The 18303-nt window shown below is 34.3% G+C and overlaps 1 protein-coding gene across 2 annotated transcripts in view; it reads right to left on the bottom strand.

The window, feature by feature from the left end:
- LOC143229327 (uncharacterized) overlaps nucleotides 1-18303 on the bottom strand; it is a 93915-nt gene that overhangs the window by 32195 nt on the left and 43417 nt on the right. For both annotated transcript variants that reach the window (XM_076461508.1, XM_076461509.1), the window contains 6 exons: nucleotides 10491-10772; nucleotides 6026-6175; nucleotides 4733-4812; nucleotides 3418-3559; nucleotides 1207-1373; nucleotides 167-395 (listed from right to left, as the gene is read on the bottom strand). In XM_076461508.1, coding sequence (XP_076317623.1) covers nucleotides 167-395; nucleotides 1207-1373; nucleotides 3418-3559; nucleotides 4733-4812; nucleotides 6026-6175; nucleotides 10491-10772 — 1050 coding nt within the window. The remainder of the gene's footprint in view (nucleotides 1-166; nucleotides 396-1206; nucleotides 1374-3417; nucleotides 3560-4732; nucleotides 4813-6025; nucleotides 6176-10490; nucleotides 10773-18303) is intronic.

Here is an 18303-nt window from a genome sequence, read left to right as displayed (position 1 = left end):
ATATTATCCATTTTGTAGTTTACCTTCATAACTCATAGTCTCAATCGTTCAACGATTTTTACATCTTAGTTAACATTACCTAAGAGTTTTGGTGTTCCATCCACTGATTTCTTTTTTCGTTTAAAATTGTTAGTAAAGTATTCAATGTATGTTAAGAAACACTTACACCGATAACGCTTGTGTTGGCTGGTTGATTGTCTATGCCATCAATTATCGTAACTCCAACTAAGGCTCCTAAACTACCATTCTCTTTCACGTTATAAGGTACCCCGTTAGATACCTGCCTTAGTTTCAGTGGACGATGTTTAACGTTTATTGGCCCAAACACAACTTCTAGAGGCTTTGATGAGTTGATTGACGATGTTCCGTTATAAACCGCAAAAGTGATAAACATTCTAAACAGACATAAGAAATAATACTTAAGAACCTTAATACTATTTCACATAATAAACTCACCCAAAGTGATAAACTCACCCAAAGTGCTTACAGCAATAGATAATTTTCATTCTCCACACTAGAATATCAACTCATCTTTTCACGATAAGAATGAAGCCTCATTAGACATGGATAAATTATTATAATTATCTTTTTCATGTAAGTCGTTTCTGTTTTACAGTTTCACTTGTTCATTTACACCGACAGACACGAGGTTTATAAGATTTAATATAACTCTGTGTTTATAGATATGCTTTATATCTCAATTGCTTGAAATATTACAAAATCGCACTTTCTTACACTATTTCACTGCAAATGTTCTTATAGTAGGTAATGAATGGTTAGCGAATTCTCGTTGAATAAATAATGCTATTATATTCGCTACATCTGGAGACATAGTCTAAAACATTTATCACAACAATTAAAATACACTTCTATACACTACATTTACCTATTTATACTATAAAGAGTAAATAACGATTCTGACTGTTGTTGAACAATATATCAGCTAAAAGTTGTCCACTTTGCATAGTTCGTTTGAAACCTATAGAAATACTGCAGAACATTAAAATCGACCCGTGAACAATAAAAAGTTAAGAAAGCAGATTTATGGGCGAGCGCCAAAACGAGAAAGGAATGCCTGTTGTAACACTGATCGCTTCTTCTCTTACTATCTGTTAGGATATATAACTGATCACGACATATGAATCATTTGATTTATTTGAAATAGTGTCTAATATCAGAATGAATAATGTGTCTCTATAAACCTACCCGTCTTTAGCTTTAATAAATCGTAAATCAGTAAAGTTTGCCATCCCTTCAACAAGAGATACTTCTTTAGTTCCTTCAAAATCTAACTCAGACACTGATTCACCATAAGTGGCAGACACCTTTGCTTTCCAGGATGCTGATTTATCGAACGTTGTTACTGTCTTGTCCTGAACAACAACAACAACAAAAAAGAATAATGAAAAGACAGCAATCTTCAGTGAAAAATTCTATTATTTTACTGTTACTTTTATAGTGATTAAAGTTTTAATATATATATTTTTATTTTCATTTACAGTACAAAGCAAAAGTACACTAGAACAAATGAATATGTTGTAATTCTTTCCATTTTATGGGGCTAATTCCTCCATCCCATTACAGAATATAAATTTCAACACTCTTTACCGGTAATGCTTCACTGATCCCTGTTGACAACTAAATAAGGCAGGCTGAGAATACTTATCATACTTTAAAATTCCCATATACTTATACCAAGGACAATTCACAAGGGTTCTGCTTGAATGAGCATACTGACCAAATTTAGGGTCTGAAATAACTGTCAAGTTCAGCATATGTCGTGAGACTGAGACAAGTCAATTTGAAAATAGGAAATGGAAAAGATAGAACACTTAAAACTCAATGATACTGATGTTTAGTATTTTCGTTTATGCAGCCTTCGGGACAGAAGAAAGACTGTCACTGATCTCAAGCATAAGATAGACGACTAAGCACCAAATGACAAAAAAGGCGTCCAGATCTACAATACCGAAAATACTTTTAAAAATGAAATATTTGGTCGTGTAGCAGTTTAAAAAAACTTTTACTCTGACCTCCACATACTGTCAGAAGACTGACATTTTCTAAACAGTATAAAAACTAGACTGTTGGTGATTGTAAAAGAGCGTTATGGACGGATGAATCCAAGTTTGAACTATTTAGTTCAACGCGTAGGTTGTACGTCCGGTAAAAAAAAAAAAAAAAAAAAAAAAAAGGTGAAAGATACCTCAATGCATAGCACCTGCCATAAAGCGTGGGGGAGGCAGTGTGATGTTTTTGGGGTGTTTACCTGCTAAGTCGACAGAAGCTATTTTAAAAATAGATGGAATAATGTACCAGAGAAAATATCATCAGATATTGAACCGTCATTGTATACCCAGTAATTTACATATCATTGGTAAAGGATTCTGCTACTAAAAAAGATAATGACCCCAAACACTCATCCAACCTATGTAGAAATTAATCAGCTAAGAAAAAAGCCGTTGAAGTAATTCAAGTGATGCAATAGTCCATAGTGCCCCGATCTCAACCCAGATGAGAAGATCTGGGATTTGACAGATCAAAATCATGATTAATCAAAAGTTACTTCTAAAAAAACATTATGAGAATATGTAAGAGACATTATGAGTTTAATCCCAAAGGACGCTTTGATTAAATATGCTGTAACAATGTCTGTAGTTATTAAAGCAAAGGGGGGCACACAAAATATTAACTCTTTATTGAACTCAAGCACTTCCACTGAGTTTCTGTTGTACTAAATATGAAGAATAATAAAAAGTATGATGTTTCAACTGTGATTTACATTCATTTTATTTTGAAAATAGCCTGAAATCTAATTTTGACTTTGTCTTGACACTTTTGTACAGTACTGTATTTAGAATTATTTTAATTTCAACATTTTAGAAAATATCATTCGTTATCGTAATTGCTTTTGTAGTACTAGCTTGGAGTTTGGAATCTGGCTTGATATAAATCTTTTAAGCTATTCAAATTTCATGAAATGTTATTGAGATTACGGCCGAAAATACCACTGAAAGTATCCAAATGGTAAACCAAAATTTGTTGTAGTTGTTATTCGTAGTTTCTCTTAATGACTTTTCACCGTGCTAGTTAGAACGACAAATTTAATTACCTATGTTCATTAGTGGGTTCATTTTTAATTCTAGTTGTTGATAGCTTACTTTGATCAGAAGATAATAGTAATTACATTTAGTAACCAAAATTATTGTAAAATATCACTGTGAGTTACAAATATTGTGGCTTAAAAACCATATTTTATTCAGAATAACCAAAACCAAAGCATGTTCAGGAAATGCTTTAACAATAACATCAGGACCGATATCTCTCTTAACGAGTGAAAGTTGAAGATATATAGAGTCAACTGAACATAATATAACGCGGATCAAGACACTGGCACAATCTCAGGTGGTCACTTACATTAGCATCTTTAACAACCAAAGTTATGGCCAGAGGTTCGTAGACTGTTAGTACTGCTTCTGTATTCGTGCAATCTTCCCTGCACACTAAAAGGTTGTACGGCGTTTGATACGATGAACTGTCCGACGTAATGGAAGGATTTCTTTGTACAAATAAAATTTGAAATTAATTTCGTAATGAATGAGCATCTCGACTCAACAAATATACCATTGTACACGTATCAAAAATTAATATCTTTTTGTACTTTATTTTCTTAACAAAAACTCCGTAATTTCAAATCTACGAACACTTGTTAGAATCGACTGACTCTTAGGAAAATGTGGAAATATTTACATGAACGTTGACGTAAACCTCAAACCAAGTTGAGATTTTAAGCATAAGATCACATGTAGAATTAACATTAACAAGATGCTACATTTCAATGTGTACTTAGTAGTTTGGCAAGATTATATGTAACCTTTACTTCGTACTTTGACAAGGTATGTTTTAATTAATTGAATTACAATCTGTACATGAGGTGTGTTGTAAGTTATTAGATTGCAGTCTTTACTTAATAGCTTGACAAGGTGTGTTTTAAGTTTCTGGATTACAGTCTTTATTTAATAGATTTGCAAGGTATGTTTTAATTTATTGGATTACAATCTTCACTTTGTTTATAAACTGTTTTAAGTTACTGAACTACAGTATTTGCATGAAAGTAGTTTGACAAGATACTGAATTACATTGTTTACATAAAAGTCTGACAAATTACTTGATTACAACAGTTATGTTTTAAATTACAGAATTACAATCTTTACATACAAGTTTGACAAGGTATGTTGTACAGAGGCATAGCTCAGTGGTTAAAGAATTCAAGGCTCGGGCCCACAAACGCAGGAATTTTGAGAGTTTCAGTATGATATCGATGTTGGTTTTCTTTTTGATTTTCCAAGATACCAACTGGAGACTCAGGATATTGTCAAATAAGAACGTGTTTATAAAACAAGCAAATAAGGTGTATTGTATACCATTGAATGCAGCGAACATCAGTAAACTTGTATCAAGAGTTATGACGTGCTCACTTCGTAGCCTAGCAACGTTCAAAGCTTTGATTAACAACCACCAAGCACCGTGTGTTACAAGTTTACAAACATTCATTTTAGCAAAAACTGCTTGTCTACGTGAGCTCTTAGCATATATATCAGTATGTATTTGCTCATGTAAATAGATAGCGTATAATTTTATATGGTAAATTCTAATGTTCTTCACCCAGTTGTAAGATTTCATATACAGCCTCGTAATGGGACATCATATATGTAAAATCTATAAAACTTACTGATTATTTTGCCGTCGTGTCCGTTTTAGTGTGGTGCCTTCAATAACTGTGTCCATGTCTCCTCCATTGTGGTTTCGGATCTGTTATATTAAAATATTTGGTTCAAAAGTTATTTAAAGTTGAATATTTTCATATTGACAAACAAATAAAGCATTATTATTGTTTACTTACAAATTACGTTTACATTCTAGCGGGAGGCGAATTATTAGAAACCAATACTTCTGACAAATATGATACAAATCACATAATTTGCGTTTTGTATTTTTCGTATTCCTTTTAATTTGTACATTTCAGGTTTGAACTGAGGAAACTTTGTATAGAGCAAATGGCCTCTTGGGCAGTGAGTGGCTAGTGGGAGACAAAATAGATCTAAAATTGCTGCTTTTACACATTTCTGAGTTGAATCTGAAACTGACCCATTTTGAAAAAAAATACGTTTTATGTAATATTTTTAATCTAAAACACATTATTTAGCTGTTTCAGAAATATATCTTCCAATGTAAAATTATTCAGATACTCGATTTATGCTCTCATTTGATTTTGATTCTAAATCTATTTCACAAACAAAATAAATTTTCTTGTATGTCCATGCATGGACTGTGCCCTGAAACGGGCCTGAGTACGGTGTTTTACATATACTCTGGCCCAAAGCTATAACAAAACAAATCCCTGAACGACAGACGTTATCAACGTTCGGGAGGGAGGAAGAGGTCTAATGTACCTGACCCTCCTGGGTATTTAACATCAATACCCAAATACCCACTCAGTGAGGCTCGACAAACAAAAAAACGCTAACTATAATTATCAATTTACCTTAAACTTCCCTCCCCTTATCTTAAGCTTAACAAAACTTGTTCTTGTTGAAAACTTCAGTCAGCACATTTTACTTTTCTCTTTTTTCTTTTATCTCAAATATATTATTGTTTAAATACCTGTAATTGTAAATAAGACATATATTTACAATGAAAAGAAACTATTATAAATCTTAATATTGTAATTCAACCTTTTTTTTTCAAAAGCCCATTTTTTAGGCCTAACGTTACAATTTTAACATTTGCTACTAATTACTTCTAATACTAGCTTAGGCTTATTTGTGCAAACTTTTATGTCGTTCGCTGTTTAGTACTATCATATCTAAAATAGCAAATAAAGTGTCTACAATAATTTACGACTTTATAACGCTAAAATTTGGAGTTTGATTCCATGCACATTTTCATTAATATATATTTCATGATTTTCTATATATTTCACATTTTGTTTATTTTTATTACAGTTAGAAGTTATAAATCTTACCCGTAATGAATGAACTTCATGCTTCACTAGTTTATCCATGTGTCCGCTTTGAACAGCTGACGCCAACACATCCACGTAGTTTTCAACAGAGTTGACTGTTGTTATCTCAACTGATCCGTCAGTTGAGGTTCGTGGGTTTCCAACTTGAACCTTTAAGATTTCGTATTATTATACTCATTTAAAGTGTTAGTTAGATAAGAACTATCTATACTTTTCCAAAAGTTTTATACATGAATTTAATTTAGTATCTAAATGATATCAAACGTAATCCTTCTTAGATTAAATGCTGCTATTAGATATGAATGTTCGAAAGCGGTTAAACTTAAACTTTGAAACACAGAGGTTTTGAAGTATTTACGTTTGACATGTTTAAGTTATTATTTAGAAGAGATTTCAGCTTCTAATAGTATATCCTTTTACATAAAGTGTACTACAGGAATACTATGATTTTTTCTTAGAGTTTACAGAAATATTTGAGCAATTTTCGCTTCAAAGAAAGTAAATTTCAGTGTGTAAAATATACAATTTTCTGTGCCTTCCTAATGTACAACTGAAATATTTAAATAATCTGTTAAGTTACATACAGAATATATCTGAAAGGTGAGGCCCGGCATGGCCAGGTAGTTTAAGGCGTTCGATTCGTAATCTGAGGGTCGCGGGTTCGAATCCCTGTCGCACCAAACGTGCTCGCTCTTTCAGCTGTGGGGCGTTATAATGTGACGGTCAATCCCACTATTCGTTGGGAAAAGAGTAGCCCAAGAGTTGGCGGTGGGTGGTGATGACTAGCTCCCTTCCCTCTAGTGTTACACTACTAAATTAGGGACGGCTAGCACAGATAGCCCTCGGGTAGCTTTGTGTGAAATTCCAAAAAAACAAACAAACTTATCGTCAAAAGTTATCGCAAGCAAAACATCCAAACTTATACATAATTCGCCCACGAAAGAGAGGTTTATTTCGATCGATGGTGTAATTCCATACACATTGACAATAATTTCGACAAATTCAGACAGTTATGTCTAAACAGGTAATGACCTCAAAACTTATTTGGATGAAAAGAAAGTTGAAACACTACAAGAAACAGCGACTCTTACCAATGATTACACTTTAACACATAAAACCACTTTTCACAAAAAGAAATTCCTTTCATATTATCACAAACCTGTATCTGTTCATTCCACTAAAGTTGAGGATTCTTATAAAACGTCTAGATCTTCTAATGTGAAATCTTCTGACAGTCATCATAAAACTTTAACAAAGCTCGTGTTATTTTTCTAAAAAGCCTGGTAATATTATGTCCAATTGTTGGAGTTTGAAAAGGAAAAAAAAAAATAAAAGGAGACAACACCCAATACATTTGTGTCTACATATGGCCATAATTTCACTAGATCACCCGATATTGTTTACTTGACTACTGATAAAAAAAAGTTGATGTAGTTAGGGAGGAATTAAAACATTTTGTATCCGTTGGTTCTGTGTATTTAACAAATGACATCGCTAATCCTATACCCATACATATTTTACGTGAAACTAGGGAGATTCAATCACTGTTGCTAGAAGGTGTATAGCCTTTATATTCGAGTTCTGCCACTGGTGAGTCTGTTATTGCTCAGGGTATTGAGGGTGGTTTTGTTAATGTTCCTTTTTATAACATTTGTTTAACGTCAGACCTAGTTTTGAAATCAGTTGTGGTTGTAGTAAGATCTACTCTGTCAATTAAGGGTGAATCATTATTGTTGGGAAACGATTTGGCTGGGGAGAAAAGATGTTTCCGAAGTACTGTGCTGTGACTTAAGCTCAGACTAAGAAACTAAGCCAAAACGAAATAACAGGCACATGTTCAGAGAACGACGTTATAGACTTTCACATATATGTTTTACATCTGACGTGGATCTTATGAATGATTGTCCTACTGACACGTTTTAGATGATATGTTTTCTTATAGCAAAGCCACACCGGGCTATCTGCTGTATCTACCGAGGGAAATCGAACGCCTGATTTTAGCGTTGTAAATCCGAAGACTTATTGCTATCCCAGCGGAGAACAAGTGTTACATAAATGGTGATGATGGACGTGAAAGACCTAGTTCACCTGGTGAAGTTCCGTTTGCTAAAAGCAAACTGATCCATGAACAAGAAAAGGATCCACAGATCTCTTCACTATTTAAATATGCACTCACAAAAGACAAACTGGAAAAGGTTCCAAATGGTTACTTTTGCAAAAATGATACGCGTATAAGAAAATGGAGACCACCAAATGTCCCAGCTTCAGAGGAAGGGGCTGCAGTTTGTAAAACCGTTGTTACAAAAGCATATCATTCGGAAATATTGTGCAACAAAATTATATGACCGTAACATTATAACGCCCCAACGGCTGAAAGGGCGAGCATATTTGGTGCGAGAGGGATTCGAACCCGCGACCCTCAGATTACGAGTCGAGCGCTGTAACCACATGGCCGTGCTGGGTTTATAATACATGTCAGCTGGCTGAAAAACATTACCAGAAAATTTCCGTCACTTCTTTAAAACGTATCCCAATTTTTGAAGAACACCAAAGTAGTATAATTGTTAGTTTGGTAAGCCAAAAAGATAACATTTATGTTTAAGCACTTTCACGCGCTACGTAATTTTGTTATAATAAAGTTATTTGTATCAATTGCGTTATATATATATTCTTGACTTTTGAAATTGTATCATTCTTTGAAAATGTATTGTATTTAATAAATTGTTTTGAATTTCGCGCAAAGCTACACAAGAGTTATCTGCTCTAACTGTCCCTAATTTAGCAGTGTAAGTGTGTGTGTTTGTATGTTTTTCTTATAGCAAAGCCACACCTGGCTATCTGCTGAGCCCACCGAGGGGAATCGAACCCCTGACTTTAGCGTTGTAAATTCATAGACTTACCGCTGTACTAGCTGGGCGCTAGCAATGTAAGACTTAGAGGTAAGGCAGGTAGTTATTACCACTCACCGCCAACGCTTAGGCTACTCGTTTACCAAAGAATAATGAAATTGACCGAACATTATAACGCCCCTATGGATGAAAGGGCGAGCATGTTTGGTGTGACGAAGATTCGAATCCGTGACCGTCAGATTAAGACCCAGGTGCCTTAACCGCCTGGCTATGCCGGGCCAATAAATTAGCAGTGTGTAAAGTTGTGTATATATATATATATATATATATATATATATGCATGCCCTCCGCCAGTACAGCGGAATGTCTATAGATTTACAACGCTAAAATCAGGGGTTTGATTCCCCTCGGGGGGCCTAGCACATAGCCCGATGTGGATTTGCTATGAGAAAAACACCCATATATATGCATATCTAATATCTTAGTTAAAAATTGTCTAACGCCAATTTTTAATTCTCTTAGAAGGGAGGTATAACAGATTTGCTGCTTTAGATTTATTTTAGTGCCTACGCTTATTTCTCTATAGTTTTTTGTTGATTTTTTTTGTATGTGACGTATATTCTTGATTTGGTATTGCGCAAGTTTCGTCTGCTCTCGAAATTTGTATATAATTCTTGAAAGTGAGAGTCAACATTATTTGTTGTTTACAAAAACACACTAGAACATTGTTCAAAGCCCAAGAGTCTCGCGTGATCCGGATAAAAAGCAGCTAGCAAGTAAGAAAAACTACAGAAGTGGACTAGGAAAGTTTATAGATTTCAAACATTACACACCGTTCACCTTCAGTTAATTACCTCGGACGTTTTCATTTCTACGAGGATATTAGATATTGTAGCAGACAAAAATAAAACAAATACTGGTGTTTCAAGCTAATTAACCGTCAAAAAACGTGTACAGGTGTATCAACAAAAAGTTAACTTGCTTGTCTCGGAGCTATTTGTTTGTTTGTTTGGGAATTTCGCACAAAGCTTCTCGAAGGCTATCTGTGCTAGCCGTCCCTAATTTAGCAGTGTAAGACTAGAGGGAAGGCAGCTAATCATCACCACCCACCGCCAACTGTTGAGCTACTCTTTTACCAACGAATAGTGGGATTGACCGTTACGTTATAACGCCCCCACGGCTGAAAGAGCGAGCACGTTTGGCGCGACGGGGATGCGAACCCGCGACCCTCAGATTTCGAGTCGCACGCCTTAACACGCTTGGCCATGCCGGGCCGTCTCGGAGCTGGACTATCAGTAAAATATTCGGTTCTGGGTCGGTTATGAAACTCAGTATTCTCTATAAGTTTGCAAAACTCTTGTATATAAATCATCATTTGTAATAACTAATAGTAATAACCGTTATTATAAACTGTATTGTGTTTTTTGTTAATAAATTAAAATATTCTTGTGTTGAAAAAGAAAATGTTACATAATATTATACATAATCAATCGATTATATATATTTCGATAACTTTGTTCGACTATTTAAAGCACTCTTCTGGTGTTCCCAAAACCTAAAAAAAATTCAGATTTATTATACTCTTGTATATTTTTCTCAATATTTCCTTTACTTACCCGAACATCAGCATTTACTTGGTTTCGAATTAATGATCGTTTCTCCCTGCAGCAACCAATTTCTACTATCCTAGCACCATCTGGAGGTAATCCTAATAGCGACGAAACAGCTTGTATTAGATCCACTTCTTTAGGTCCTGCTCGATTTGTACTGTCTAACTCTACAGGAAAAATTAAACTAAAGACCAAAACGTCTTCATGGCGAACTTCAATTTCTTGTCCTTCTTCAAGCAATACGTATAAAGTATCACCTATGGCGTCGTAGTAATTTGCTCCTGTTTCCTAAAATAATGTAATTCATAAAATCGCATAACAATTTTTTTTATAATGTATGAAATTATAATTTAAACATTTATATGTAAAAAAAATCGGTAAATAAGTTATTTATGTGACGTCATTGTTCCGTACAAAATAAGTATCGCTTAGTTATATTTTAAATTTTAATCTTTGAAAGTTTTATGAAATATTCAGTGTCATCAGTTATCCGAGGGTTGCTAGTTCGAATCCCCGTCACACCAAATATGCTCGCCCTTTCAACTGTGGGGGCGTTATAATGATACGATCAATCCCAATATTAGTTACTAAAAGAGTAGTCAAAGAGTTGGCGGTAGGTGGTGATGACTAACTGCCCATCCTCTAGTCTTACACTGCTAAATTAGGGAAGGCTAGCCATCGTGTAGCTTTGAGCGAAATTCAGAACAAACCAAACCAGTATCATCATATTGTCGGAATTTAAAGTTAATTTATTTTATTAAATTATCAGTAACAAGAAGGTTTTTTTAGGTGGTTTTTTTTTGTACATGTACTTCTTTTGGAATCTTCTACAGTAGGTGTCTGTGACCTCACAATAAATTCAATAATAAATGAAAAACATGCTTCACTTGTTTTGAAAATAATATATATACTCGGAACAAGCAAAACGTAGGTACAATGACTTCTTCACACTATAGAGATTATAGGTATATCACAAGCACTATATACATATATATTTCTACTTCTCTTATCAACAGTCCACTTAGGTCTATTCAATTACTTTAGAATTTCAGTTGACAAGCCTATCTTCTCTATTACTATCGCCAAAGTATCCAACTATAGTTCATTTATCGTCGATGTTACTACGGTTGTATGAAAAACTTTTAAACTCAACTGCTCAGTTTTCTTATATTTATTTACGAAAAATCGTCTGTCTATTTGTCAAAGTCTACTGAGGTTAGTTCAATTACTTTAAAACTCTCTTTGACGAAATAAACTATTCTTCTTATGTTTATTATCTACTTTTAATTTTCCTCTGACATATAAATCGTTAGGCCTACATATTAACAGGTTTTTTTTTCCCTTTACTTTCCCCGAGCTTCTTTCCGTAACCTTACTTTCTCGTCAGCTCTTGTCTTTCTTCTGCTATTTCTCGCTCTTCTACATTCTCACAGAACAAGTTACAAATATAACTCCCAATACTCGTCTGCTTTTAACTCTCTTATAACAAATAAAGAAAATTAAACAAGGAAACAATTGGAAATAATCATTGATAAAATAAAACAAAATTAATATTGTCTAAACAGTCTTTTAAATTGTCACACATATAATAGCAAAAACTAATGAGTTCAAAATTATTTACAGTTTTGCAATAACAGCACATGGAGATTAGTTGATGAAATGTGTGTCAATTCATACATTGAGTTTTATCACATTATTGTTAACGATCGCAAAACCGAGTCTCCCACTGGGACAGCGGTCTGTTTGAGGACTTACAACTCCAGAAACCCGGATTCGATACCCGTGGTAGGCAGAGCACAGATACCCCATTATTTAGCTTTGTGCTTAACTTCCAATAAAACAAAAAGTGAAATTTTAATATTTTGTCAACCTCAATAGAATATAAAAGTGCCATAAAATTTACTCTAGAATGCTGATGTTTCATTATCTTAGTGACAGAGGTCGAGCCTATGAGATCTAAATATATGTTATTATTTTTCTTATTTGTTTGTTAAGAATATTCGCGCAAGCTATACAAGCCGTCCCTAACAATGAATTCACAACTACCGGAAATGAAACTAGCTAATAGCACCCACTACCAACTCTTGAGCTACTCTTGTGCGATCGGATACTGGAATTTGCCAGTCAGTCTTATAATGGCTTTAAAGTGCGTGATATTGCAGTAACGGAACTTAAACGGCAGTCCTTCCACTCTTTAGTCTGGCACGTTAGTTACTACGCCACGTTTGTATCAAATAATATTTGAATGTGGTTCAAGAATCTTAACATCATAGCGGAGAACACCTCAGCCTCCGAGAAAAAAAAAAGTCACAAATGAAGATAGATATGTTTTAATTCTCTTTTCTCCTTAATTAAACTACTTTTTTCTTAATCAGGCGATTAAGGAGTCAAAACTGATTCGCTAAATGTCGTTGCAAACAAAACTATTTATTCAGCAACTTGATTAAAATCTCAACCATCAAAATAATATTTGAAATTTTATTTGAAGTATTAATAATTATAGTGTTATTTATATTTATATTTATTTATACCAAGCTTGGTAAAATATGAAGCTTTTAAGTTAAAGATTATGAATAACTGCAACAATGAGACAATAATTTTAACTATTTCAAGTATTAACAGACTTAATTCTGGGTTTTAGTTAATTGAATGCATTATTAGCTTGTCATTTTGTTGTCATCTGTTATTTTGTGCCAAGCTTGGTAAAATATGAAGCTTTTAAGTTAAAGATTATGAATAACTGCAACAATGAGACAATAATTTTAACTATTTCAAGTATTAACAGACTTAATTCTGGGTTTTAGTTAATTGAATGCATTATTAGCTTGTCATTTTGTTGTCATCTGTTATTTTGTGCCAAGCTTGGTAAAATATGAAGCTTTTAAGTTAAAGATTATGAATAACTGCAACAATGAGACAATAATTTTAACTATTTCAAGTATTAACAGACTTAATTCTGGGTTTTAGTTAATTGAATGCATTATTAGCTTGTCATTTTGTTGTTATCTGTTACCAATGAAGTCTTCTACTTCAAAACATAAAACATGGTGACATTCACTATTATGTATAATTTAATAGCTCCAGTATGACAATTTCTAATACTTTTAACCAAGACTTTTATTATTTACATCATTCCATCATGATTAGTTGTTATTTTAATCAAAAATCTTCGTCGGTATCAGTCGGAGACTGATTGATTTACTGAAGAGTGCTGCAGTTAGCTTGGAGATACAGCGTATAGATATAAGTAGTTACTTTGGCTTATTTATAAAAAAAAATAAAACAAAAAGGGAGGGAGACCGTCTTTTTATTTCCTTTGTCTAATGACAGTTCGAGGATAAATATTTATCATTTTACAGGGTTCTTTGTAAACAACCATTGCTGACTTTTTTTACTTTACAGATTGAGTAGTGATACGGGTTTGAACAGGCATTAACATAATTAGAATATGAAAACATTTTAAAGAATAAAACATTAATGTGACTAAACAATGATAAAATATTTTGGATAGTGCAAGAAACATTTGAAGTAAACTGAAACGATAAGAATATCTGTTAAAATTTTGGCAAGCCATAAACATAATTTAATTATATTATTATATAAATAATTGTAGTAATAATAAATACAGTTATAAATATATTTTAGTGTCTGCTGAAGCTATTGGTGTTAGGCTACTAAACCTCTTTTAAGTTGTTGTTGTCTTTTTTTGCCATCAGAGGCATTTGGATAGAAATCAAGTTTACAAAAACCTTTATTCATGTTTATAAAGTTCTAGTGTTTTCAGGCAAAAGTATGACCAACAAGAAAGATACAAAACTGCAATCATGAAAGGTTTAAAAGGAAATGTATTGCTGAAGAAACCAAATTGAGACAGCAAGATCACAGGCTGTAGGGTTATCCTATAATTTTGGGTCACCTACGTCAAGGATCATTCTTATAAATCAATGGAAATTAACTTACTACTTTTCCCGTGCAAGCCTTTATTCCTCTAGTCGGATATTAAAACAATATCATGAATAACCAATGTGGTATTTAAACTTAGTTCATGACTATGGACATCGTGTTTACAAAGACGTGGATGGCTCATTACAGTAGATCAAGGCCAAATAATTTGAATAAACAAAAAATTTACTTGATTATATTGGATTAATTAAAAATACACGTAAGCAATTACGGTACAATAAAGTGAGCTGAAATTTAGCGGAATATTAATAATCAAGTTAAAGCTAACGATTGTCACAAAACAAAGCACAATGAAGCTCAAAGCAGAGCAATTCAAGATAAACTCGTGTAAATCCAATAAAACACAATATTTTTTAAAGACTGTAATATATTTCTTGTTTATGGATATTTTGGTAAAACGCTGCACTAGGTATCTGCACCATATAAATTATGATTTTGCGTAAAATGATTAATATCACATGAATTATCAGATCTAATGTCCTGAATAACTTTACAGCAAGAGTATTTAAATAATTAAATTTTCGACTTTTCACCATACAAGATTGGATTATCTTAAACTCGTGTACGATTAATAATAATTACAAATTCAAAGCATAATGTTATTCTCGTCGGTTTATTTGTCTTTAAATTTCGCGCAAAGCTACAGGAGGGCTATCTGCGCTAGTATTCCCCAATTTAGCAGGGTAACACTAGAAGGAAGGCCGCTAATCATCACCACCCACCGTCAACTCCTCGGCTGTTCTTTTTAACAACAAAGAGTGGGATTGACAGTTACATTATAACATCCCCACGGCTGAAAGGGAGAGCATGTTCGATGGGACGTCGATTCGAACTCTCGGATTATGAGGCGAGTACCTTAACCAACTGTCCATGCCGGGTTCATTCTCGTCGGTGCATGTTGAATTATAATTATTTAAAGTAAGAGGCAATGAAGTATCTAGAAAAATAATGACATAGAAACATGTAAAACTACAGAATATGTATGTGTACTCCAGCTCATAAAGATACAGATAAGTCCGAGATATGTGTTCAATGTAGATATCTACTGTTTAATCGTTAAAGCTTCGAAAATTTTTCATTTATTTTTCATCTGTTTCACCATACATAATCTGGTGTATTTTTCAAATATAAGTGGTTGGTTTCTCGTGAATATTCAGAAAATCAACTGAATTTAACAGCTATGTTTATAAACAACCAATTATTCTAGACGACTGATCAATAATACCAAGTTTGATCAAGAATTGTTTGTTTACCCTAAATAACCTAATACCTTGCCTTGCTAGCAAGCTTGAAATCCATAAAGAAATAAGTAGAGGTTCGATGTTACCATCAGCAAGAAATATAATTTAAACTGGAGCAAAAAAATCATTGATATATTTTTTCCAGTTAACATTGCCAAAAGGTTTAACAGGCGGAATACGTTAACTTCAACCGATGAATGTGCGTTCTTTGTTTACTTAAAGCATCAAATATACGATTTCTTATAATATAAAATATACCCAACTCATCAAAAGTTTGGCTTATCTTCTGTTGGCCGGCCAGTTTCGTAGCATCTTTACTAGTTAGGTTTGGTTAGAAACTGGTGAAAATTTTGTCAGACATTATTTTGTGTCTTCGTTGTTTAGAGACATGTTATACAAAGGAAAACAACCAGCAATATTCGCAAGAGAAAAGCAAGTTTTTTGTGGCGCCTCAACGTGTGTACACACACACAAACTAACATTCGAATCAGAGTTACTTAATCAATGTCTTCTTAGTGACTCAAAACAGACTTTCGACCTTCCTGTGCTGTCGATATAATGTCGACGCTGAGTACAGACTGACACATCGAACCAAGGATATGGTGTAAACAACATTATACATTACTACTACTACTAATGGGCAATCATTTTAGTTTAATATCTCCCAAGCCCAGAAGGAGCTTGAAAGACAACCAGGGGCGCTCAGAAACGTTTGTTTGTCTTCAGCCCCGCTCATGAAATTAAGGTTTGGTTCGTAGTGGAGATAAATACTTTGCTTACATGATTACCTGAGAGGAAGTTTAAAAGTTCATTAGACTTGATATAACATGTAGGGGGGTGGCATTGTAATGGAGGGAGAGAAGCGAGCGTGAGAGAACTGGGAGGAGACCAGGCTAGGCAGGACGGCACGTGGCTTGAATAACAGCTAGTAATAGGCAGAGGAAAAGACCAAGGCTGTGATGAAGTAACGACTACGGGTTTAACAAATCGAGTATAATAAATGGCTGGCTGAAAGAAATGTAGGTTATACGTAGTTTAGCCATTGGTTGTAACTATGAATTACTTCAATTTTGGGTTTAAATTTCAAAAGCCTTAAATTTACTTTTAGATATTTTACAGGAGAAGGCCCCTTTTCAGAGCCGAGATCATAGGATCCAACAATAACAAGCAATAATTCAGCTGTGGGGGGAAACGAGACTACCCCGCGAAAATCCACTTTCACGGTCAGGGCGCCGAATGAAATAATCTGACCGTACCCAGAAGTAGCTGAAAAAAATAAGGTTTGTAAAAAATAATAGAGAGTATAAATATCGAACGGGATGTACTGCTATACACAGCTAATAATGAAAATAACATAAAAAAAGTATACATAAACGTTGATTTGAATGGGTTATTAGTCGGGAAAGCAGATGTCGTGGTCAGCTTTCAATTTGAAAAGGTCATATAGTGGTACCTCGGTTCTCGAATTTAATCTGTTCCAGAAGGAAACCGATTTGTTCGAAAACCGAATCAGTTTTTCCCATAAGAAATGCTGTAAATTAAATTCATCCGTTACAGACCTCCAAAAATTACGCAGTATGAAGCATTTTAAGTAAAAATATTGCTTATTTATACCTGTATAATACTTGCATGCATAAAGTCAACCGCAAAAACTATAAACACAATAAAAAAAAACAATAAATGAAAAATTAACTGCACTTTACCTCTGCTGAGGAGAGCTGATGGCTTAAGTGAAAGGTGGAGAGTAAGAGGGTTATTATTGTTTGGAAGGGGAGTCACCTTCCATAAAAACGTCAGGTAACTCTCCTTCTGGGATTCTTTCTCTTTTCTGTCTCTTTACACCGCTACAACCTGCTTGAGACTCACTGGACCTATTTCTCATTAAAAACCTGTCTAATGATGTTTGTTTCTGCCTGCATTTTGAAATATTTCTGAAGTAAGACACGACATTTTCATTGAAAAGGTTTATGCTGCGGTTTGCTACAGCTTTGTCAGGGTAAAATTTTTCCACAAAACTTTGTAACTCTTCCAATTTTCCACACATTTCCTTGATTAGTGAACAAGGAACATCCTCCCTTCTCTCCTCCTCATCTGAAGACAATTCCTCAGTTGCCTTCTGTTGCTGCTCCTTCTGAAGGTCTTGGAGTTCTTCCGTGGTGAGCTCAGTGTTGTGGTCTTCCACCAACTCCTCCACATCATCACAACTCACATTCAAGCCCATACACTTGCCTAGTGAGACAATATCCTCGACAACAGGCTCAAGCTCAAAGCCTTCAAAGTCTCTTTCTGCTACTGAGTCTGACCACAATTTCTTCCAGGTTGAGTTCATGGTCCTCCAGGCTTTGTCTATGATCCTCTAGCAATAGAGGATATTAAAGTGATTTTACAGAACTCTCTGAGGGTTAACTCTGTGTCAGAGGTCACTTCAAAGCACCTTTGAGACAATGCTTTGGTGTAGAGTTTCTTAAAGTTCGATATGACCTGCTGGTCCATGGGCTGAATGAAAGGAGTCGTGTTAGGGGGCAAGAGCTTCACCGTAATGAAACTGTACTCCTCCACCAACCCGTCCTCCAAGCCTGGTGGATGAGCAGGTGCATTGTCCATTACAAGAAGTG

This window comes from Tachypleus tridentatus, chromosome 10, assembly GCF_004210375.1.
Source record: "Tachypleus tridentatus isolate NWPU-2018 chromosome 10, ASM421037v1, whole genome shotgun sequence".
In the NCBI taxonomy this organism is placed as follows: Eukaryota; Metazoa; Arthropoda; class Merostomata; order Xiphosura; family Limulidae; genus Tachypleus; species Tachypleus tridentatus.
The sequence above is the reverse complement of the archived record's forward strand: the minus strand, read 5'-3'. Positions and strand labels throughout refer to the sequence as shown.